Source organism: Halichoeres trimaculatus, unplaced genomic scaffold (genome assembly GCF_033239565.1).
Source record: "Halichoeres trimaculatus isolate MK-OKI-2021-1 unplaced genomic scaffold, fHalTri1.1 fHalTri1_scaffold_2, whole genome shotgun sequence".
Lineage (NCBI taxonomy): Eukaryota > Metazoa > Chordata > Actinopteri > Labriformes > Labridae > Halichoeres > Halichoeres trimaculatus.
In genome coordinates this window covers 30,566,945-30,592,103 of record NW_027437180.1, presented here as the reverse complement: position 1 = coordinate 30,592,103, position 25,159 = coordinate 30,566,945, and the positions used below count along the sequence as shown (strand labels likewise).

The 25,159-nt window shown below is 40.0% G+C and overlaps 4 protein-coding genes across 4 annotated transcripts; all 4 read left to right on the top strand.

Annotated features, from left to right (window-relative positions):
* The first annotated feature begins 836 nt into the window (after positions 1-836).
* LOC141787155 (uncharacterized) lies at positions 837-2,746 on the top strand. The gene is made up of 6 exons (XM_074665436.1): positions 837-1,082; positions 1,241-1,383; positions 1,626-1,687; positions 2,012-2,125; positions 2,228-2,326; positions 2,415-2,746. Exons 1-6 carry the CDS (start codon positions 969-971, stop codon positions 2,540-2,542), a joined length of 660 nt encoding a protein of 219 aa, XP_074521537.1. The 5' UTR covers positions 837-968; the 3' UTR covers positions 2,543-2,746.
* A 3,105-nt stretch (positions 2,747-5,851) lies between these two features.
* chrna9a (cholinergic receptor, nicotinic, alpha 9a) lies at positions 5,852-10,373 on the top strand. Its single transcript, XM_074699408.1, has 7 exons — positions 5,852-5,907; positions 6,007-6,152; positions 8,134-8,288; positions 8,372-8,552; positions 8,874-9,225; positions 9,329-9,933; positions 10,203-10,373. Exons 1-7 carry the CDS (start codon positions 5,862-5,864, stop codon positions 10,371-10,373), a joined length of 1,656 nt encoding a protein of 551 aa, XP_074555509.1. The 5' UTR covers positions 5,852-5,861.
* A 4,379-nt stretch (positions 10,374-14,752) lies between these two features.
* LOC141800334 (uncharacterized) lies at positions 14,753-16,491 on the top strand. Its single transcript, XM_074682781.1, has 2 exons — positions 14,753-14,795; positions 14,866-16,491. The coding sequence occupies exons 1-2, from the start codon at positions 14,753-14,755 to the stop codon at positions 16,482-16,484; spliced, it is 1,662 nt and encodes a 553-aa protein (XP_074538882.1). The 3' UTR covers positions 16,485-16,491.
* Positions 16,492-17,850: 1,359 nt separating this feature from the next.
* On the top strand, positions 17,851-22,748 carry LOC141799860 (D(1) dopamine receptor-like). The gene has a single exon (XM_074682257.1). The coding sequence runs from the start codon at positions 18,011-18,013 to the stop codon at positions 19,376-19,378; it is 1,368 nt and encodes a 455-aa protein (XP_074538358.1). The 5' UTR covers positions 17,851-18,010; the 3' UTR covers positions 19,379-22,748.
* Positions 22,749-25,159: the final 2,411 nt, after the last annotated feature.

Below are 25,159 nucleotides of genomic sequence, written 5' to 3'. Positions count from 1 at the left end.
TCTCTGGCTCAGTATCTCAATAGTTAAGTTCACTAGCTTATCAGTAGGGGAGTACAAAGTTTACATGGACTGCAAACACTGTCTGAATAAACTTTTATCTTAAAAAAAACAAAAAAAAAAAAAACAAAAGCCCAAAAGCTTAACAAACGAGATGACATTAAAATGCACAGTTTATTTTTTTTTCTTTCTCAGAAGTTGGTTCATAAATAGTCTGGATAAATAGTCAGTAATCCAAGTCAGCATCCCTTTTATAGCTTTGTTATGGTTTTCCGTGTTATTTTTCATCGGATTCATCATAATTTCAGTGATGTGGTTTCACCAAAAACTGCTTGAAAACACTTTATAAAGAATAAAAAAAGATTTACAGTAATTTTAACCATTATAAATATCTAACAAATACCAGGGACTTTCAAATGCAGTGAATACATACATACATACATAATCAAACTTGTGTTCTATACATGGAGTGACAACATATCAAAATAATTCAATTAATTAAATGATCTGAATATTTCCTCCATTTAAGATAACTGAATTATTATATGATAATATAGCACATAAATAAACATCCATAGTGCTTAAACATGCTTGTACACCATACTTTGCTCAGTTACATGTGCATACTTGTTTCAATGACCAATCAGGAAGGATTAACATGCAGATTAACAGATTACACCAGCATAACAACATAGAGTTGAGCTCTGAGCTCTGTTTGTGATCAGCTAAAGATTCTGTCCATTCCTTCATGTGGTCAAAGTCTCTCCCCTGGGTGCTGTTTGCTTTAGTTACATCAGCACACAGAGGGGTGAATAAATGCTGCTGGAATAGAGGGGACTGTTGAGTTTTAGTGTGTGGAAGGCTGTGAGGGTTATCTGTAAAAACTGAGCACTTGAGACAAACGGTGAGGCTTCTGAAAGAGGCAAAGGAGGAAGAAACTTTCGAAAAATAAGAACAGAGCCATCTGCAGGATGAAGACGAGTGCTGCTGCTTTTGTGTTGCTGAGTCTTTTCTCACTGGGACTCTCAGCTCCTCAACCCGGCTGTGAAAGTTTGGTGACGCCGATAAGTATCAGCAAAGAATACGTAAGTGTGTCTGTTTGCTTTTGGTCTTTGTTTGAACTGCCTTGATAGACAAAATGCATGGGAAAAGTTGTAAAACCACCTCGGATAAGAACAATACAATATGATGCCACTGATAAATATACAAGTAAAATAATGAACTTTTGTGCTTTGTGTTCCAGATGTTGGGGAGATGGGTGTACAACGCAGGAAGCTCTAGCATCCCAGGAAGTCGCTCCTTGGCCCACCTGCTGAAAAATGTTTGGCTGGACCTCACTGCAACTTCCCAGGAAAATGTCCTCACTATCTTCCAGACGCAAAAAATGTAAATAACTGCTAACACTGTTACACCAGAGGCTACATGCTTTTTGTGAATTAAGAATACATCTATCACAGAGTCCTTAGGTAGATTTTAAGGTGAATCATGATTTCTCTTTTTATGGCTGAGCAGTTAGGTCATGCACCCCATGAGGTTGGCTCTAAAACCCACATGATGCTCAGTAAAAAGCCTCCTGCTTTGACCTGAGGTGTTTCTGTGCTACACAGCTTCTTCTTCTCTCTTCACAGATTGGGTGACTGTTCAGCTTTGATATTCAATGTAACTTTTGAAAACAGCATCATGTTGATAGGTAAGTGAGAAACAGACACTTTTTTTCTTTTGCTTAATTGATCTTGTCCAAAATCCTCTTAAATACTCCTTTAAACAAGGCATGATGTTTAACTTTTAAATGATGGTTGCACTTTGGGTAAAAATGACACTGTACTGGGATAAAATTTACAAACTTGTAATTGCAACCTCTCAATCAGGTATGATGTGAAATGTTACAACTCAGGCCTTTAAATGGCATCTTCGAACCAATTATTAAACACTCCCTATGCGTTGGTTAGACCAGCATTCAAACACACATTCTTTCCTTTTCTTAAATTATTTCTGTCTTGTGATTTTTCCACAGAGCAACCTTTCTACCTCAAGGAAGTCTACCTGCCAACCGAATGCCCTGGCTGTCTGCTTGCCTATGAGGAAATAACCTCTGGCGATAACAACTTTAAAAGCCTTCTGTTTTTCAGTGCGAAATAACTTCTTATCAGTACCAAAAATGTGAAAAAAAACAGAATCCATTAGGATAAAGCAATTAGCAAATTGGTTCTTAAATTTTTTTTTTCTCCAGGCAGGAGCAACAGTATCCCGACCTCTGCTGTAGAAATGATGAAAAGGCAAGCAGCGTGTCTCCAGATGCCCTCACCAATAGTGGCAAATTCAAATGAAGGTAAACATTAAAATCTGTATCCTTTCATAAATATTATTCTTTCTATTCTTTGATAGTATCATACTAATTTTAAAATGTATGTGTCCAGACTCCTGCCCTGATGACATCACACCTTCAGAGGGACTCAGTGCCATGAACAAAATGTTGGAGGCAAAGATGGGACATCGATTTGCGAGATACCTGGATTCCTTTTTTGACATGTTTGTGAACCCCTGAAATTCTGTGTTTTATATGCTCCCCTCTTCTTCTTTGGCAGACACAAGCTGACATGTGAACCATTCACCTATAATTGTAACCATTTTTACAATCAAAATTTCCCCTTATTTGCAAGTGACCAAACAATTGCTTGTCATCTAAGTAAATTTTAGTTGTATTGTGATGATTTTATTTTGAATTTCTGGCATATGGTAACAGAAACTGATTTAAATAACAGTAATCCCAGTATTTGATGAAGTGGCAAACAGTCATATAATATTACATGAGAACACTAATTCAATCTACACACCAAAGTTGCTGTTTCTTGTTTTTTACCATTGCACAACAGGTGACATGTAGTAAATTTTGTGTGTTTTTAATCATAGATCTTTTACTTTAAGTAAGCAGATGGTTTGGTAAGACAGTAAACATCCGTGAGACAAGGAATGTTCCAGTTTGAGCCTCAGAGAACTTACCAGTATTAGGACACACTATTGGTATTAAAAGACTCAAAAGCACAAGATTAACATGGTCGGACATATTTTGGAGCTGGTTATGCTTTCCACTGTCAGTTTTGGACAGTTTTGGGCTTCTGGAGCTAATTCTCCTCACATTACATTTCTCTGTAGTTATAAATGTCCATTATGACAATTTTGATCGCTAACACACATATTGACTGTGCACAAAGAAAACGCTCTCCATTGTATGTGCAGAGAGATGATACTCTATTATGCCATATTTTTTTTAAATAACTTTTGACAACTAAAGTTGCAGACTAAGGCTAGCCTAATTCCACAATTATTTTGATCAGAAATGCAGAAAAACCGCAACTGTAGTATGCACATCAATCAAAACTTAAAACTTGACAGCACATGGGAAGTAGTGTACCAGTAGAATGTTAACTGAATATTACTTGGTCTTAGACAAATTATTTATTCACCAAACCTTTATTTGACTTTCACTAGATACATACTAGACAAAACATCTGCAGACCAAAGCATCTGCTTCCAAATCATTCAAGGTCCAATGGGAACAGTACACTATGTCTTGAAGCTTGGAAAGAGTTGTGGCACTGATGCAACCTCATATAGTCTCACTTATCAACTAATCATTGAGCCATTTACCTAAAAGGTTTTGATACAGTTGCTGACTTTTTGTGTAAATTATGAGCTTTTAAAGTTGTATAATCACATCAGGCATGTGGACAAGAACTCAACAGTGGAGAATCTGCAGATTTGGGTACATTTGACTGAATCTGTTAAATCATACATCAAACACAGTACACGTCTTCCTGCACTTTCTACTGGTGAAATCTTTAAAAAAAAAAAAGTTAAGTTCAAACTTTATCTTGGACATTCTGCTCATAGCCTACACGCTAACGTAATAACCTGGCAGGCTAACTTAATTATAAGCATTTAATTCTCAAGCTAAAGTTAAAGAATTAGTGTAATGTCAAATAGACAAAATGTAACACTGACAGCCAACAACACATCTCATATGACTTATGAGATATAGGGTCCCACATTTTTCACAGTTCCCATGTTCCTAAGGTTTTTTTTTTTTTCAAAACCAGGGGTTGCTTGTCTGAGTTGAGGAAATGAAATCAAGGGCACAGCATCTTGAAGCAATTTTTCAACAGAAACCCTTTTTGATCTGTGTATTTTATTTTTCTTGTAATAATTATGATTGTGACCAATTCTGTTGCTGATGATCAAAACAAAATAACTCATCCATTTATTAAAAGGGATGGGCGAGTACTGATACCAGGTATCGGTATTAGGCCAATTCCAGCCTTTTTTCAAGGTATCGGTACTCACGAAGGCTGCAGTTACCAGCAGCAGATACTTTAAGCAAAAAAATCTTACGCTCCACAAGTCCTCCTCTCCACTAGTTGCTGCTAATTGCTGTGGTTTAACACCACAGTAAATGTGCACCAGGTCCTGTTCAGACAACATGAATGAACCAGGAGGTGTTAACAGTTAAACTTTTTTATTTTGCGCTTCAGTTTACTTAAAAAAAACACCACTTAAACTCTGACAGTTGTTAGTTTTATTGTGGACTTTTAATATTATTTTTTTAATATTTATCAAAAACCCCCCCAAAAAACTCAGAGATAGTTGTTTGTGTTTTATTTTCGACTTAATGTCAGAGTGACTGTGCTGTCTTTGATCAAAATGATCTGTCACTTTTAATTGAAATTTTATGTATCAAAAGTACTAGTAGTATCAGTACTCGGTATCGGTGAGTTCTCAAGAGGGAGTGCCTAGTGGTATCGATCTGAAAAAAAAAAAAAAACGGTATTGAACATCCCCATTTACTTATGTATTTTCTCTAAAGTGTTTCCAAAGATCTTGAGGGAAGACAGGACTTAAAATAAAGGTTGATGTAGAAACACAAGACCAATTTTTTTTAAATGTCCTTGAAATGTGGGAACATAAGGCCTAATTTTCAGTGAAAAGAAATTATTTTTAAAATGTGGGACCATTGGGCTGTGGAAACAGGGCTGACCCACTTGCAATTCTCATAACACTACTTATTTATTTTCCTATGAATCTATACACTGATTTGAAAGTTTAATTCAGGAAGAGTACCTGTAGAGTTTGTAACCCACTGTCATTATCATATCAGGTCAATCACTTAGCCACTGTTTACTGCTACAGATTGCTTCAACAACAGACAGGGAGAGGGAAAGCCTCTCTTATTGCTGATCTACATCACAGCTTCACTGAACGTATGTTAAATATTTCACATTAACAGGTGAAAACTGATCCTGAATCTGTGTACAGCCCATAGACATTCAGCGTGTATAGCTTGTGTCATGACATGCGTGTGTTCATGTTGAATGACCTGAGCATAGGTAAGAAAGTGTCAGTGTACTTGTGTGACTGACACATGGCATTGGCTATGTAACGCAGTAAGCTTCACTGTGCATGTGTGGTGTGTTGTTAGTGTTGTGGTTATGTACACAAGAGGATAGAGCTGCAGGCATCACCTTTCTTTGAGAACCTAAGTGAAATGTGATACCTCAGTGTACCTGTGTGTGAGTGAGTGTGAGTGATAGCCCCAGGTCTTGTTCCAGAGCAGCGATCACACACACACACACACACACACACACACACATACACAGAGTTGGTGACAGAGGAGAACTGAGACTAACACCTAGTGAAGCATCCACAGCTTCTGACAGGATGTAAGATTTTGTGAGTTATCTGTGGTCTCGGCGTGCTCAGCGTTGACAGCGAGGGGAATGGAGATCAGAATAGAATAACGCTCTGGATTTGGATCCAGGCTGTTTCAGGTTTGCTGAATAATTGATCCCTCGGCTTGTGACTGGTTGAAAATGAGGAAGGCAGCGCTGATGGTTTGGATTAGCTTCTTACTGCAAGGTCAGTGCTGCGTACACAAATTTCTCTAGTTTCATACTTGATTTCTGATCTTGTTACTACAATTCTCTGAAATCTGTATGTTTCAACCCATACTCTCAGTTTCCCATGGTGCTCAGGGCCATTATGCCCGCAAACTTTTGAATGACCTGATGGAGGACTACTCCAATGCTCTGAGACCGGTAGAAGACACAGACGAAGCTCTCAATGTGTCCCTACAGATTACTCTGTCTCAAATCAAAGACATGGTGAGTAGAAGACCATATCCATACTGTATCATGATATCAATATTAGAAATAAAAATTGTCCACCCTGGTAAATGAACACAACAGCAAATTCAGTATTTTCACCTCCTGTTCCTCGACTCCTTATAGGCTGTACTTTACTAGATAATTAATGAGAAAGGGGGAAGACAAAGATCAAGGTCTGTTGTGTTTTTATTCATGTCCAACTTCCTGATGTTAAAGTATCAAAGAAATTTAAAGTTTCTATGCTCACAGACAAAACAAAGTTCAGCTCAATGTAAAGGTCAAAGTGTAATTATAAAGGGTAATCAAACAATTTTTAAAGCGACACGTCAGTCTGAGGTAAAGACGCTTCTTGCACTATGGAATACAAACTTGTGTGTATAAGCTTGTGCTAGATGTGTGAGGGGCTTGACAGAAACCACATTAAATGAATGAGTGAATTAAGAGCTAATGCAACCAAATGTAAAAAGTGTTAGTAATACTGCAAACACAAAGAAGCAGTCATATAACAAAGGTCAAAAGAAATAGTAGTATTTGCAAAATTAGAAAAGCACTCAGAGAGCGCAGACTTCGCCAAGCATATTGTGATTGTCACCAACACTTTAGTCCTACTTTAATGTTATACTCTCTTTCAGCAGACTGTCTGCTACAATTTGGTGTTAGTTGCAGGTTTGTACGATAATTTGTTACCTGACAGTGTTGAAAATTATGATGACCCAGTACATATTTCATATTCCAGATCTTAGTATCCAGAATATTACCAGGATCTGGATCATACTTTTACATCTGTCAGAAATTATGGTGACCTTGTCTTGTATTGTTTTGCAAAGCAATCCGACCACTTATCTCACAATGATAAGGAATCCTTAAAAAAAAACTCCTGGATCCAGACGGTGATCTGGATCACCTCCAAAATGTAATCACTTCTTCCTTACCCCACTCTGAACATTTCCTAAAAAATTCATCAAGATCTGTTCATTAGTTTTTAAGGTATGTTGTTCACAGAAAATCAAACAGATAAAGTCTCCCAAAAACATATCCTCCTTGGCGGAGGTAACAAATTTAAGTTTAATTTGCTTTGAAGTCTTTTTTCTTTTTGTTTGGAACAAAAAGTGTATTGTGGATAACACACAGCTTTGTAGGTCTACTAATGAATGAACTGACCATTCACCAATTGTCTGAGTAAAAAATGACAACACAAAATATTTACTGAAAATCACAGTAAAAGAATAGGAAAGGGAGAAAAGGGTAACAAAAAAATCACAGCAACACAGGAAATCTTGGCAAGAACAACAAAAACTCTCTGTAATAAACTGGCTTTAAAAAATACCAAACAAAATAATTCTTCATGAATAACTTTGATTCAACGCAAACTTAAAACACACTTCACATGATAAGACAAGCAGGCACAGGACAGAAGGAGGCTTGTAAAGCCACATTATGCAGTAACGTCCCAATATGTAATAATGTAATGAATTTTCACTTTATGTAATAATGCTGAATTTTATGATAAAACTTCTGAGTGCAATGTATAGTAAACTGTGCCGCATTATATACTCAGTTCTTGCATAATGCATTACTTATTACTAAATGCTGGTTCCCGTATGTAATATGTAAGAACTTGTTACATAATGTGGCAAAGTTTTTTATTTATAGCGTTCTAAGATGTTACTACAAAATGCAGCATTATTACATAATGAAGTCAAAACGTATTACATTATTACATATTGGAGCATTATTACATAATGTGGCATTATAGGCTACTTGAGGTAACCGGGGCACAGGTGGGAATAACAAGGACAGGGTCACAATCACAAAGGCAGGAGACACATAAGGGTCTGGAAGTGCAGTATTCTGAAATACGAGGAGAGACATTATGAAATGAGCTATGGCGCTGTCCTTCTTAAAGCCCCTCACAGCTCACAGCACTCATTGCTCCCTCCTTTAAACATGCTTCTTTGCATGTGTTGTTTCTGTTAAGGATGAGCGGAACCAGGTGCTTACTACATACCTGTGGATCAGGCAGGTTTGGTATGATGCCTACCTGAAGTGGGACAAGGAGGACTATGATGACCTTGAGATGATCAACATCCCCAGTGACCTTGTTTGGAAGCCGGACATTGTCCTCTACAACAAGTCAGTACATAGAAAGCAGGGGGCTGAGTGTGTGACACAGAGTGGGTCTCTAAGTGTGGGCTCTCCCCTGTGTGTCTGTGTAGGGCAGATGAGGAGTCTGGAGGGGCACCCAGCACTAACGTAAAGCTGCGTTACAACGGGGAGATCATCTGGGACTCTCCTGCGATCACTAAGAGCACGTGTGTAGTGGATGTCTCCTACTTCCCCTTTGACTGGCAGCAGTGCAACCTCACCTTTGGATCCTGGACCTACAACGGCAACCAGGTGTGTTTAAATAACACAGGGGTGACGGAGAAGGAAGAGCCTGATTGCATCAGGTCCTTTTAGCAGCTACAGAGCTGCAGTTCTTTATCAGAAGATCAAAACACAGCTTAAAAGAAAAAAAATAAGGGACTCTTAAAACAAATTAATGTTGTTCAGCTGTGTCACTAAATGTTTTTCTCAAGATGTCTCTTTCCAACCCTGCTTGTTGAGCTTGTTTTCATCTTCTTTTCTCCCACAGTTATCTATATTTGGCTCCAATTTATTGAAAAGAATTTAATACTTGCTCCTAACATGAGCGTTTTTTCTCATCTCCTTCTGCAGGTGGACATCAGTCTGGGCATGGACAGCGGAGACCTCTCTGACTTTGTGGAGAACGTGGAGTGGGAGTGTCACGGCATGCCTGCAGTCAGAAACGTCATGATGTATGGCTGCTGCTCCGACCCTTACACTGAAATTACCTACACCCTGCTGCTGAAGAGGCGCTCCTCCTTCTACATCTTCAACTTGCTCCTGCCCTGCTTCCTCATCTCCTTCTTGGCTCCTCTGGGCTTCTACCTGCCAGCTGACTCGGGGGAGAAGGTTTCCCTGGGGGTGACGGTGCTGCTGGCGCTTACTGTGTTTCAGCTGCTGGTGGCTGAGAGCATGCCACCTGCAGAGAGCATGCCCTATATAGGTTAGTTATCTTGATAAGCCTGCAACCAGAAGTTTAGATTTTTCAGATCACTGCTAAAGAAGTAACCCCTCATCAACCTTACATTCTTTGGCCTCTCTTCCAGGAAAGTACTACATCGCCACCATGACAATGATTACAGCCTCCACCTCTCTCACCATCTTCATCATGAACATTCATTTCTGTGGCGCTGAGGCAAAGCCAGTCCCTCACTGGGCAAAGGTGCTCATCATCGACTACATGTCGAAAATATTCTTTGTGTATGAGGTGGGGGAAAACTGCACCACAGCAGAAAGTGAGAGGACCCCACTGTGGCCTGAGGAACCTATGAGCAACATGGCTAGCTACCATGATGACCCTTTCCATGACTACCATTATGACAGTGAACCATACAGGTACAGCAACGGCCATGGCGTGAATAATCACATGAAGCATCCCAAAAGCCAAACTAACGGCAAAGCTAACGGCGGCCCTCATCATTACAACAATCACAACAACCGTGCTTCCAGGCTGGAGAGGGGGGAAGGGAGGAGAGAGCACACCCAGCGCTTTCATCACATCAGGAGGGATGAACTGGACTACCAGGCTCCTCTTCTTCCTCAGAATCTCCAGCACCTGAATGGAGGTTTGAAGGAACAACTTCTGTACTCAACAGAGAAACTCCAAGTCCCAGCATGCCCCTGCTGCTGCCCCTGTGTCGAACATAAAGAGGTGCGGCATTACAGCATTCCCTTCTTATGTGAATTAACCTTCTTTCCTTAAGTATCTGATTCAAAACTTCACACTCAGACTTGCATATGTACAGGTAATGTGACATCATCAAAGTGGGACCATTCCTTCTTCTTACACTTAATCAATCCCATGTTGACTCACACACTCAGTTAATTCTGTAATGGTTTGGTGCTCAGGCTTTAGATAAGAGATTAGGATTTGGTATTTTTGTTGCCTTGTTTTGTTCACCTGATTGTCTTTTTCCTCAGGTGGTGAAGAACATCCAGTTCATTGCCAACTACTTCCGTGAGCAGAGAGCGACTTGCGTCAAGGTAGCAGAGTGGAAGAAGGTGGCCAAGGTGATGGACAGGTTTTTCATGTGGATCTTCTTTGTTATGGTCTTCCTCATGAGCATCCTCATCATTGCCAAGGCTTCCTGACAGGCCCTTTATCATCTTTAAAATCACTTCACTGTATCATAGACCTCAGTGTTACGGGAGCGCCTCTCATTTTACCAAATCAAAACTGTGTCGTCTCCAGAGGAGCTGTTTTCACTGTGTCAGTATTGTGTTATGTGTGTGTGTGTGTGTGCAAGTGTTTGTGGTTTGCAGGTTCATTGTTGTTTTCTGTTTTGACATGAAGCGATTGAGGTCAGTGCACCTGAATCTTCCATTAACCACAAACACACAACTTCATCAAAGCCTCTGGGTTAGTTAACGTCAGGTGTGCTTGCATGTGTAACGGAGCAGTGGAGCGGTAAGACAATCTGGGCCTGGCCTCGAACATGCATAGCCTCTGCATTATTGATGAGCTAACAGTCAGACATCCACCTATAGGCATTATATTACATTACATGATTTTAAGGTGAACAGATGCTGCTGTTTTCCAGAATGGGTGAATACAAGCACTAGCAGGAAAACACATGATCAACAAGAGGTTAAACCCATGTCCTACATCTTAGTATTTACAAGCGTTTACAATGAAGAAGGATGCAGTGTACAGAAAATAATACCAGATAACTTAGCTGGGTGCTGTCACAAAGCTGAGCACTTATATAAAACTAAGTCCAGTAAAAAGAAACCTTTAATTTGTCTTCTGCTTGGCTGAACTCACTGTATCAGTTGTTTAAGCTGATGCACAAATCTTCTCCTGTATACATGAGAAGTGTTCACACTTTGTTTAACCTCTAGTGTTGACAGACTGTTTTTATTGTGCTATTTTTTCTGTGATTCACTGGTTACACGTACACTTCAGTAACTGCATGGATGTATTTATGTCCTGTTTTGTAGACAAAGAGGCGGTCTGATCAGTCATTCATCAGTTGTGTATACCATATTCAAAGTCAAACAGTCAAAGAAACACATATTAAACAGTAAAGTTAAAACATATGAAGTCACTTCACTTCTTAGTATATTGTGATACCTCAAAGAGCCACTAGAGGGCAGTGGTACTTAAATCATCGAGGCCTGAGATGTTAACTGACTCGCTGTATTGTCAAACTCAAGATTTTTTTTTTTTTTAATTTCCTGAAGGAGATTTGTTTTGGACAAAAGCCAAAATACATCTATAATACAGTAGAAGACATGAAATTAGTACAGAACACATTTGCAAACAGTGAATTCAAAATACAATCTACCATCTCCTATCACCCCCTGCCTTTCCAGCCTGATTAAAGGAGATTTACAGATATGAAGATAAATGTGTTTTTTATGAAGTGTTAAAGTAGTTCTTTTTTTATTTGATTAGGACCCAGCTGCATCGACCTAAGGGGGGCATAAAAAAAGTGAGAGTACAGGACACTTTTCCACTCCAGTGGAATATATATGCCTTGGCATTCAAAGTAAAACAGTCTGAACTTGAATCATAAACAAATTTAATTTAATTTAATTTTTTTAATTTAATTTAATTTTTGTACTTCCACAAACAAATATATCTTTTATGCTTTGCAAAACATTATACCATATTTTCCACACATTTTAATGTTGTCTATCTTCGAGTTGTTTAACTTTTAGACACTTCGATGCATGTCTGTAACTTTCTGAAAAAACAAAAACAAATATTTGAACAAAAGAAATGAAATCATTTTTTCCCATGGCCTTGGAAGATTAAAAACACTTGAGGAGAAAATCTCGACTCCGGTTGATATACAGTTCCTTAAATAACCCTAATCCAAAAACTAAATCATAACCCTTACCCAAACCCTAACCTGAACCCTAACTTAAAAGTACAGAGTCGTCTGACAAAAAAACTGAAACTTAAAACATGTCCTGAACAAAGCCATGCTCAGTAGAACGCAGGAAACATCAGAGACTGAGGCACACCGGGCTTTCAAACAAAAGTGATGCATCATTAACCCTCTGGATGGTTCCAGGGCACCAATCATGGACACCTTCATCAAAGCGTGATTTACTTTGTCTGCTAGATCTGTGGTGAGCTAAATCTGGGAGAAAGAGGTCAAATCTTCCCAAGTATACTCAAACTTTATAAAGGATCGGGTAAGCCACACTTAAAAATTAAGATCCTAAAAACCTTAACTTTTTTTAAAAGCCACAAACTGTGACTTAAGACAAAGTGTATCCAACAGAAGAAGAAAAAAAGAATAATCTTGTAGACTTTTGTTGACTTTTAGCCTCAGAAACATTATGGCTCAACTGCTTCATCTTAAATTAAAGAGTTACTATTCTTTCTCATATATTTAACTCCTTCCTTGAGGAAATGAAAATAGTCGAGGTCAGTGCACTGAACAAAGCTGCCCACCAATTCATGTTGTGTTACTGATGCAGTGCTTTTATAATTTGTTTTTTTTTTTCAGTGTAACACAATTCAGGTACCAGGATAATCAAGGTATAACTGGACAACTGAGCATTTATTCTCTCTCAAAAATAACAATAAAAATAGGGTTCCTACACTTTGACTTTTATTAATTATTAAGTCAAATTTTGAGAGTAACTAATAGAGCCTCAAACTAAACTTATCATAAACTAAAAACAATACAAATATTGATTCTTACCTGTGATGGAAAACATTCCAAGACCACCAACAATGTAAAAAGGGAAAAAAGGTTTGACTGAAATTTATGTTGACTTGTCTTTTTTATTAGAATTCTCAATAATTTGAAGAAAACCTCACTAAAGTTCAAACTATTTAACCTTTCTTTTTGTGTGATTCCCAATCAGGACTTTAACATCTCCACTCCTGTAGACTCAATGCAAGCCCTCCAGGCATGACCCAAAAGAAACAAAACGTCTAAGGCTTTTATTCAAACTGGCTTGAACAAGCTCATTATAATCATCATTGCTCATCTACTCAGAAATGAAAGGAACTATTTTAGGAAATAGTTCAAGCTCAAGACAAAGTTGCTTTAATCTCTATTAATAGGTGCTCTCATTTACAGACTCCAGTGACCTCACGGGGTCTGTTTCTTTTAATGCCGTTTTTAAATAGATCAGATAATTAAAAATAACAAAAGAAAAAGTATAATGAAAGTCACACAATCATCCAAACAGAAAGTTTGTCTAAAATGAAAAGATAATGACAACAACAATGACACTAGATGTATTGAACTTTTCGATACAAGTAACAAAGTGCTTCCCTCTAAACAGTAAATAGAGCTAAAAATATACAGAAAACAACAAAAACAACCAAGAGAAGCAGGCAAGCAATACAATTTTTTCATAAGTTTACCTAAAGGCAAACCAATAAGCTTGAGATAAAATATGATAGAAATAAGATAAAATCACAAATTTAAAGTTTTTCTTTAAAAACAGGTTTTCAGGAATGAAATAAAACTAAATGTGTAAGTCTGATCTCTTCTGGCAGGCTTTTCCAGGATCTGGGGGCTCTTAACTGACAAGACTCTATCACCCTTGGTCTTTAATCTAGACCTTTGATAAAGCCAGGATCAATAACTTGTGTGACTGATAATCTTTGTTGACAGTCCAGTAAAGTTTTAAATACATACTCACCTCTAAATGTCATATTTTAACTGTCAGAAACTCAAGGGATTTGACCTTTGTTTGGTGCATCACACTTCCCCAAAATAATTGATAATTACCCGATTTAGTGTCCTTAAAATTTCCCACCTTCTTCTGTATCCTCTTTTGAGGTTACCAGGAATTTATTTGATATGTTTATTCAAAAGAAATACTTGAGAAAAACAGATAAAACTACGATCATCTTCACCTGCTCGCAGTGTTCAAGAGGAAAAGAAGCTTCAAAGTAGTTCATGAGGAAAAAGAAGGTCAAGGATCTCAGCTTTTATCAGCAGACTCTGTCTTGTTTGCATTTATACTCTCAGATAATTCTATGCTGGATTGGTAGTCTGCTAAATCCCACCTGAGAGCATGTCAGTAATTGGATGTAAGCTAAGAGTCTTCTGTAATCAAGAACAGCCTAGCATGGTTTCAAACATGTCTGCTGATCTAATTTAGCTGAAGACAAAGAGCTAATGATCAACTTTATACCAACTCATCATGTTTATCTCCTTTTTCATCACTTTCACCCACCTTTTCTAAAATCCTGTCTCATAACATTAAGGACTTCTTGTTTCTGGCTCTCAGCTGAACTTTGACCTCTTGTTTAAACTCTGAGATATCTATTTTGCTGAGTGTTTCAGAGACAGACTATTGGCCCAGAACTGATCAAGTATCACGTTCAAAACATGGTGACGGCACCGGTTAGAGTCCAAGAGGGTTCTTATGTGTTACGGGAAAAGCCACACCCTCAGTCATGGGACCCTTAAAGCCCTGTTATCTTCTCTCTGCTCTCTTATTGACTCATTTCTGGCCTCAATTTATGAAGGACAGACATCTGAATCATCATGGCATCCATCAGCAAGCAGCTCTCTTACATTGGCTGTGCAGGTAAGCTGACGTTTTGTCTCTCTGTTTAATCTCTTTCTTAAACTTAACCTCTCATGTTGTATCTTTCAAGGCAAGAGGCCACCTCCCTTCACCCCGGAGATTCGTCTGGTTTTGCTTGGGAAAACTGGCAGCGGGAAAAGCTCCACAGCTAACTCCATCTTGGGTCGAAAGGTGTTCGACGCCAAGGTCAGCAGCACCTCTGTCACTCAACGATGTCGGAGAGTCTGTGGGGAATTTCGAGGGCGACAGCTCACAGTCCTGGACACTCCAGGCCTGCTGGACACTGGCCAGACTGCAGAGGAGGTGCAGAGAGAGTTGAGGAGGAGCGTCAGCCTCCTGTATCCTGGACCCCATGTGTTCCTTCTTGTCATTCAAATCGGACGGTTCACTCAGGAGGAGAAGGAGGTTCTGCGGCAGATCAAACAGGCCATGGGCTCCCATGCTTTGGGTTTCTCTGTTGTGGTTTTCACCCATGGAGATTTTCTGGAAGAAGGTGCGTCAGTGAAGAGCTGTCTGATAGACGAGTGCCCAGACCTGGCTGAGCTGGTGGATGGATGTGGAGGCAGGTACTGTGTCTTCAACAACAAGACCTCCAAAAACAAAGAGCAGGTGTCAGAGCTGCTCTCTTTAGTGGACGACATGATGCAGGACAACAGAGGATTATTCTACGCAAGTAAGATGCTCCAGAGAGCTGAGGAGGATCTTGATCTGGAGCTGCAGGAGGAGAGGAGACTGCAGAAAGAGAAGGAGGAGCTGCTAAGAAAAGAGCAGGAGGCAGAGATAAAGGAGTGGTACGAAAAAGAGCTGGAGATGTTTCACCATGAAAGCCAGAGAGAGGTGGAGAAACTGAAGAAAAAACAGCAAATGGAGACAGAGAGAGAGAAGAAACTAGCACGAGAACGAGAGGAGGCTTTCAGATGGAGGATGGAGGAGATCGACAAGAAAGAAAGGGAGAGAAAAGTTCATGAGATGGTGAGAGTGATGGAGATTCACAGGGAGGAAGAGGAAAAGAGGGAGGCTCTTCAAGAGAAGCTTGATGTAGTTATCAAAACGCTAGAGGAGCAGGCTGAATGGGAGGAGACAATGAGGAGAGAAATGGAAGAGAAAAGCAGAAAGGATAGAGCAGCAAACGAGAGGAAGGAGAGAGAAAGGGAGGTCCAGCAAATACAGAAAGAGCAAGCCATCAGGCAGAGGGAGGAGATGAGGAGAGATGGTCTACAAAAGGAGCTGGACAGGCTTACACAGAGTTTAGAGGAGCAGAGGAAGAAGGAGGAGGTCAGGACGAAGCAGATGGAGGATGTGCTGCGACGAGAGCGGGAGGAGAACCAAAGGGAGAGGGACATACAGATGGAGAACCAGAGGGTGGAGAAAAGGAAAACAGAGGCCCTCAAGAATGAGCTGAAGCTCGTCAAAATAAAAATGGCACAAGAGAAAACAAGAGAAGAGAACCTGAGGAGGCAGCTGGAGGCCGACCTGCTGAGGGAGAGTGACCTGAGCTACAAAGAGATGTGTGCTTTGAAAAAGCAGCGTGACCAGAGGTGTGCAGAGCTTTGCGTGCAGTCCATCAAGCAGAGGCCTGTAGAAAGACACAGCTCAGTGACCACTGTGAGCGGATATGTTCAGGAAATGGGGCTGATGGGGCTGAACACAGTTTTGGAGAGTGTTGGAGCTCCATGCTGCATACAGTGACAACACAGAGACCGCAATGTTTTCTTTGCAGATGTGTGCTGTGACCTGATTTGCTTCACTACAACTTATAACTGCATATGTTAAAGTAAAAGAAATGTAACTGTATCATTAAACAATTAATTCAAAGAAAAAGACATTGATGCTTATGTGAAAGCTTTTTCATTCTAACAAATGGACATAATTCCAGCGTGTCCTAAATCAGCAAATGCACAAAAATAGCACAAACTCTCAAAAACGACACAGATAATCTGATTATCGTCTCCCCCCGCCCTCGGTTAGAGCTGTGTGTCTCTGTCTCCATCATCTAAATCTGTCTTCAAACAAAACCCTGTTGCCTTCAATAAAGATCAAATGTCGCTCAAGTGTCGTGTCAGAGTTCTTCACTGGAGGTACAACTTGAGCCGTGCCATCTGCTTCTTTTCCCCAAACATAACATTTTTTTCCACAGCAGTGTGTGTCCCTGAGGGTGTGTTCATGCCTGTGTGTGTGATGGATAGACTTGTGGGAGGGTATTAAACTCAGAGTGCACTGTCATGGTCATATAAGGTATTGTCAGATAAAACATTTGAGGAATACTTTTTCTCTTCTTGTCAAATGTTTGGTGAGTGAATCAATACTGCAGACATTTCTTTCTCTGTGAAAAATCTTAAACTACAAACAGCAGGAAACAGCTTCATCCAAAAGAATCCAGTTTAGTGTATAAGCAGAAAGGTGGTGGTGGTAAAATCCTAAGATTCTGTTTTATGAGAAAAATAATCCAGCATTACAGCATAGTATGATGTTTTGTTTTGTGATCTTTGAGCTTGGGGTGCGTTTTCTTACCTTAAAACCTCAAGTTATAGTGTCTTTAGGCCAATTTTGGGGGGGTTTATAGCTCAGTTTTTATGATTCACCCTATTAGCCCTGTGTATACTTCACTCAACCAAACCCAAAGGGACATAATTTACTAGCTGTCATAAACCAAACCTTTAAAGAAAGTACATACTGGACTTCAAACTTCAAGATTGGGAGACATGACTCAAAATTCTGATCTTCTGAAGAGTCACAGATACAATTCTTAAATGTCTCTTAGGCCTATAGAGCCCTACCCTTAAAATAAAAAAGGAGTGAAACTTTAAAACTAAATTCAAATATGAAAATGATTGATGGAGAAATAACTTCAAAGGGGATAAGTGTTTCATGGATTTTGCTTATTAACTGAAAGTTGTGGTGGTAAAACTGAGGAACATCATCCGGGAACAGCTGGGAAATCAGTTTGATTTGTTTTGGACGCGTTTTTCTTAGAATGCACACTTCCCCCGGCTCTGCGTGTCCGTGGCAGCAGCAGTCACTGAATCAGCTGGTGGTACATGTGGTCTCGAGTAAATCTGCTGTGCGCTCAGGGCAGCAGCGCACATCAGTCAGACCGGAGCAGGACGCGCGCACCCTCCTCCGTGGGAGGATTTCGTCTCTTGTTTTTTATCGTGGCTGGATGGTCCGAGTGGATGGCACTTTAGCTTAAACATGGCCAAGCGCAGGAACGCGAAATGAATACTACGGCTGGCTTGGCGCCAGTAGGAGCCGGGAGACTGGAGGAGTTGCCAGCGCACCGGGCCTTAACAGGCTGCGTCCTGGCTGTGCTCATCATTTGGACGCTTTTGGGAAACTTCACGGTGTGCGCAGCTGTTTATCGCTACCGGCACCTGCGTGCCAAAGTAACCAACATCTTCATCGTGTCCTTGGCTCTGTCGGACCTCCTGGTTGGCGTTCTGGTGATGCCATGGAAAGCTGTGGCGGAAGTTGCAGGTTTCTGGCCGTTTGGGAGGTTTTGTAAGACCTGGCTCGCCTGCGACATCATGTGCTCCACGGCTTCCATTCTTAACTTGTGCGTCATTAGTTTGGACCGTTACTGGGCCATCTCCAGCCCGTTCCGCTATGAGAGGAGTATGAACAAGAAGGTGGCCTCTGTGATGATCGGGGTCACCTGGACAGTCTCCATGGTCATCTCCTTCGTGCCCGTGCAGCTTAACTGGCACAGGGCGGAGCTCGGTGATCCGGTCGGGGAGGATTTGGCGCTTCACGGTAAGTCTTCTGAGGGGAGCTGTGACTCCAGCCTGAGCCGCACATACGCCATCTCCTCCTCTCTTATCAGCTTCTACATCCCTGTGGCCATAATGATTGTCACATACACGCGCATCTACCAGATAGCTCAGATACAGATCCGGATGATATCATCCCTGGAGCGGGCGGCAGAGCGCGCGCAGAGTCGCCGCTCGGAGGTCCATGAACAGTTCCCTCACCTGTGCACGGAAATCGGTGTCAGCTCATATCAGTCTCAGTTCCACCTCCACGCTGACTCCCGGCGCTCCAACCAGGCACACAGAGAGCTCAGGGTGACGATTAGAAAAGAGACCAAAGTTCTGAAAACTCTGAGCATCATCATGGGCGTCTTTGTCTGCTGCTGGTTGCCGTTCTTTGTGCTGAACTGCGCGCTGCCCTTCTGTCCCGGACCAGAGAGCCCAGGGGCCCAGCGAGGCCCTTACTGTGTCAGTGAAAAAACCTTTGATGTCTTTGTTTGGATCGGCTGGAGCAACTCGTCCCTCAACCCCATCATCTATGCATTTAACGCAGACTTCAGAGACGCCTTCCTGCGCCTGTTGCGCTGCCGTGGACAGGGCTGCTGTGCCGCGGTGAGCACAGCTGTGGAGACGGTGATGGCGAGCAACGAGGCCGGACAGCTGAGGCAGGAGAGCCCGCTGATCGTGAAAATGAGCGTCTCCTGTGCCTTGCAAGCCCGAGGAAGTGATGACAGCGGGAACACGACGGTGACCGTGCTGTATCACAGGGGCACGAACACGGAGCAGGTGACAGACACTGAGGAGAGTAAAGACAGACTGACGCAGATACCGATATAAGTGACATTATTTAACTCTTGTGGGGTCAAATCAGGAGAGATGTGTACTATGCACTTTAAACACAGCTCAAAGCAACTGAAGCTGGGGAAAAGCAAATTATTTAATCCACATTTTCACCGTTTAAGGAGTATTAAAGAGTCAAGCATTTGCATAAACAGAAATGAAAAATACGAATGTGATGCATTTTCTTGGTTTTACCATGCATGTGTAAATGTTCATGTTTAGTGAACAGCAACATCTTAAGGTCAAACTGTGGAGCTGTTAAGGCAGGCTGCTATGTTCTCAGGGATGGGATGTCAATACAAGAAAAGACTGAATAATTGTTAGGAAGGTTGCACAACTTCTTTCCTTATCAGAAAATATCCCACCTGTGAACAAAGTCTAATAAATTAAGAGATTTCAACATCTCTAGGGTGGTTAAGTTTGAGTTGCCTGGCATAGTTACAATCATCTCTTTGCCGTTAAAGATTTTCTCTACCGAAGTGTGAAAATATTGGACCAACATTCAATTTGTGGATAAAAAAATAAGAAATAAATAGCCTATATCTAGGCCAAGACTTGTGTGTCAGTGCACTGGTCATTGTTTACAGTTTGACTTGCAATGGTGGCAAAAGAGGCTTGGGAGGAAACAGACAGAAACAGAATATAAAATCCTGTCACACAAAGCTGGAAAGTTAATGGCACACTCATAAAGAAAAAGGCATGCAGCAACACAAATGACACAATGAATGGCATCCTAAAGACAAAATGTTAACATGATATTAAACACATCTTAAATCAAGTATCTATATTGTTGAAATAATCCGGTGACATTGGGTGACTTTGCCATAAGGCTCCCATTCATTCCTCACCACACAGAGACCTTTTAAGAGTCAGGATTCGTGTGTCTCTCGAAATGGGATTATGTAACTGACTCACTTTAGCAGCCGTCAGCTGTGCATAACGGTGGATGCACTGTGCACTCTGTTTCCCCTCTTCTGTCTCCTGAAAGAAACAAACATGAATAATTTGTGAAGGATGTTCCTGTGAAAGATGCCCTGACCAGTGAGAACACAGAAGCTTTTACCGTGACAACCCTCAGAAACACAAGCTATGATTAGTTTCTCTGTGAGGATGATGTAGGAGCTGGGACTCAGAATAGCACGGGATAACCAGTCTCTTATAGTGCAGTGAACTTGTGCACATTGACATCTGTTCATTGTTGTTTAATCAGTCTTACTGGTTCGTGTTACATATAAGACCACATGCTAAAGCCTCAAGGACCTGAAAGCCTTACTGAAGCTAAGTCGAGCTGAGGCTTCACATTTAAAAACATATTCAAGAGGAACTCCAAACTGCAGTTTCAGCCTGACTCCTGACAGCCGTGGGAAATAGCTCTCTTGTGAGCCTTTGGTGTGCTGTTGCTAGCGGCAGTTAGCTTAGAAAAGGAAAAAAAAGAAGAGTAGGGCAGACAGAACTGGCTCTCTGTGCTCTGTGGAAGGTCACACGTAATAAAATCCACCCACCAGCATATGTTAAGCTTAGAGATTACATGTTACGTCTTGTTTTCATTGGTTGAGACAAATGTCCCAATTTAATTCAAGCAAGGGTTTGGGGGGAAGGCTCAGTTCATTCATGCAAAAAACAGCAAAGCATCTAAAAACTTAAGAAACAGAAAAACAAGTAGTGAGTTGCATAAATATCAGACAGTCAAAATGCTAAGCTATGCTAGGCAGAGTCATGAAAATATGATAATATACACTTTTATTTTAACCCTCCTCAAGGAATAAAACAGTTTCACTTTGCAAAAAGGTTTCACTCTGTCTTTTATTTCCAAGAATTCACACAACTCTTATCTCAGTTCATCTGAAAATCTGTGCGCCAAACACATGTATTGTCTCTATTAAGCACCAGTGATAACGCGTCTGTGTGCATGTATATGTGCGTGTTAACTCTGATTACGCAGGAGTGAGAAAAACATGGAAATGGTAGGGTATACCGTGTAATTCTTTCCTGGGGGAATATTTGTGCAGCCATGCGTTGGTTCCTGTGTAATGGGCTTGTAACCTACATAGGACACCAATCAGCTGCAGGCATCTCCAACTGTATGTAAGAATAGTCACCATGCCATAGAGGATAAATAAAACAGAGGTCATATGAATGTTTTACTACATGTCAACTGTTTGCAGTGGTTTGATATAGGTTACTGTGTGCAAAAATCACCAACTGTCTAACTGAAGTAAGGCCCAGAGAGAGACGTGTATGTCCCTGAGGAGGTGAATTTGTCTATTAATATTGACTGACTGTCCTTGTTCTGTCTCAGGTAACCCAAAAGGGACTCATTGGATTATTTAGCGTCTCTGGGTATTGAGTTGTTAACATTTTTAGTGGGCCACATCTGCCCACCTTGAATGTCTGGGAGCTGAAGGAGTGTCCCAAGGGAAGGGCAACAGAGAAAGAAAAAGAAAAACAGGGAGGTCAAAAAGAGATGTTTGTGAGTGATTTCCTGCATTTTCTGCATAAGAAACCATTGGATTATAATCTCAGCATATGGGGGTTTTGAATAGTTTCTTTTGCTATCATTTACACACAGTTTATTCCTTTTTTTTCTAAAGCGACAACAGAAAATCAGCATCTTCTCAGCATATTCAAGCATATAAAAGGTCAAAACATCAGCCATATTAGGAAATACCCAGGATCAATCTCTGTGTGTGACTTTACAGTTGATTTCTTAAGTGTCTCACTTCTATGAATTTGCCTGTTAACAACCCACAGTTTAAGTTTTTCACAGTTTTGAATTAATACTGAGAAGCTGACTACCTGAATCTACCTTCTACAGGATGCATTTGAAGCTGTACAAAAAAAAGCTTTCCACTTATCATCCGATCACTGGGATTTGATGCCAAATGAAAACAGAGCCTTCAAGCTTGATACTCTAACATACTTTCATCTTGTGGTAACCAGTGTAAGCCTTTCGGACAAAGCAGTAATTTCTCTTTGCTGTTCTCAATCTGTGCATGCAGAAGTATGAAATAAATATAAGTATTCTGTGGGGGAATTTTAACAAATGACTGATAGAAATAGTGAATCATCTTGTTGGTCTCTCTCTGCCTTTGTAAACAGAGAAGCATCAGAGGCACACGTCTCTTTTGTAACAAAAACACACACTTACATTTGTTGTGAAAGATATTAAAAGACAGTTTTGTTTGACCTCACTCTCACATACTTTTATTTTTGCCTTTGATTCCGTTTGGGAAGTCTCTCCATCCAGAATTCTTTATAATCCTCTTCAGTCTCTTAGTGTGGATCAGATCAGGTCACTTCACTGTTTCCTGCTATAATCCCAGTACATCCCCAAGGGGCTGGTCCCTGCATTACATTACACATTAAAGCAGATTGAGTCCTGGTTTACTACGATGGATACCAGCATTCAGCTTTTACAGAGATCATTTAGATCTTTTTAGCTCTTAAATTCAAAAACAGTCGGTTAAAGTCAGAGTGACGCACACTGTGGATGTATTTCACATGCTTGTTTTTTCATGTCAAACTAGACGACGTGTTTTATGGAGATGTTTTGGTGTACACGCTGCACTACAGGGACATCAGTCCTTACAGTTACAAGTGTTACAGGTACAGTCAAAGTCAACACTTTTGGACAAATCCCATATTTATTTCTACAGTGGTTGAATATATTTTGTGTAATCTGTGTACTGAAACAGCGCCCCTATTGGTGGGTATGTGCTACAGCCTCCAACAGTGAGTAGTATCAGCTGCAGATGTCCACATCATTCTGCAAAAAATGTTAAAGCTATTTTCTGAGGTATTCTGTTCAAGGCAGTTCTTGCAATTTGCTGTCAAATTAAGGTGTATTAATCATGTGCTCATTAGAATTGCAGAAGAAGATGACTAAAAAGAACTTTTTTCAGAGCAACATTAACTTTGTCTTCAAAAGTCGGCATTTAAGTTTATTGCCTGTTGATATTTTGTGTTTTAAAACTTAGATTTTGATTTAAGTTGTTTCCATAATTGAAAAGAAGTTAGGTTATTATGTTTCTGCAGTCCTTTAATGAATTTGAGAATCAATGATGCACAGTATTTTCTGAAAATTGAATTGTTATCTTTATCTCCTTTGGCCTTCCAGGAGCTTTGATATGCCAGAGTTGTGTATCCTTTGTGGTGCTTTGCAGTAACTTTTAAAGAATTAAACATCAGAGATTAAACCACTAGTGTGCAGTAATGTCAGAGTTCTTTTCAACAGCTAAATGCAAAAAAAGGGAAGGTTTCCCATATGTAACTCCTATAAAATCTACATCCTTGAAAAATTGGATATAATCACAGACTTCATACCTGCTCCAATGGGAAATTCACAGAGAAGCTGAAATTTTCTGCCAGTACTCCCTCTTTCTCTGCTGACTTCCAGTGTCAGTAAATTCAACGAGAAGGTCCAGTTTCTAGAAAATACAGAAAGATTTAGCACATCATAGAAGTCAAGGGAATGCTCGTGGAAGAAGCTATACCACCCTGATGAACTGAATCAATCTCAAAACAATCTAAGCTCCTGGCTGAAAGTGAAGAAAGTTGGAAAGATTAATGGCTATAGCAGATCTCTTGTGCTGTAAAAAATGCATAATGTTGGAATTTGGCAAATGAGCAAAGAAATCACCAACCTATTCATTCATCTTTGTGTAATTTTTTTCCACAGTGGAATCAAATGCCTGATGATTTGTCTTGGAACACTGAAACAACTTCTCAAATGACTGTTAAATAGAAAAGGATTTTCGGTCCTTGTGTGGGGTTTCAAAGCACTCATTCTTGCTCTTGCCTGCTGCTGCATGAAGCAGCTGAATTATTAGTGTGTACTGTCAAACCAACTCTCACAGCGTCTGTCTAAACTCTAAAAATAACACATGGTGGCAAATTTGCAGGTCAGATATAAAAACTCTCCATTTATATGGATGGACAAAAATGTTGGCTTTATGTGTGCATTTGTTGTTCTTTAAAGTGTTGCCCTGATCAAAATGCACTAAGTTCATTCTTTGAAAATTAATGCAAGTTAAAACTACCTGAACATTTAAAATGTTAGGAACCACAAATTCTCACATACAGCACTGTAAAAAACTGAAATCTTCATAATTGTTTTTGTCTCATTTAAAGTAAAAATGATCTTATTACACTTGATATGAGCCACATTCAACTTATCATTCCAGAAAAATGTCTCAAGTTATTCAAAGACTAAAATGCGATCTGAATTGCTTGTAACAAGTAAAAAAATCTGCCAAGAGAACAAGAAAAACTTGCTCAAAAAATAGCTTGAATTAAGAATTGTGTCTTAATACAAGTAACTTTTCTCTTGTTCCACTGGCAGATTTTTTTGTAACTTTTAACAAACGATACAAAACTCAATTTTGTCTTTAAATAACTGGAAACAAGACATTTTTTCTGGAATGGTCAGGTGAATGTGGCTCATATTAAGTCTAAAAAGACATTTTCTCCTGAAAATAAGACAAAAACACTTTATAAGATCTGAGTTTTTCGCAGTGAGCCTACAATGTTGTTGTTGTCATACTTGATTTTTTATGAAATTCCCCATTTTTCCTCTAAATTTAAATTAAAAACTTGTATATTCACACACCACAATGAATTAATAGCTTACTGTTGTTTGGCAACAAGAGATTTGGAAATGAGTTAGGCTGTAGTGTGTCCTCTGAGCAGACTAAGGCCATTGTTTTACTTTACCACTGAGAGGAATTTTTATACATTACGCTAATTGCTACAGATTATGGAATGGTCGGCCCAGGTTAT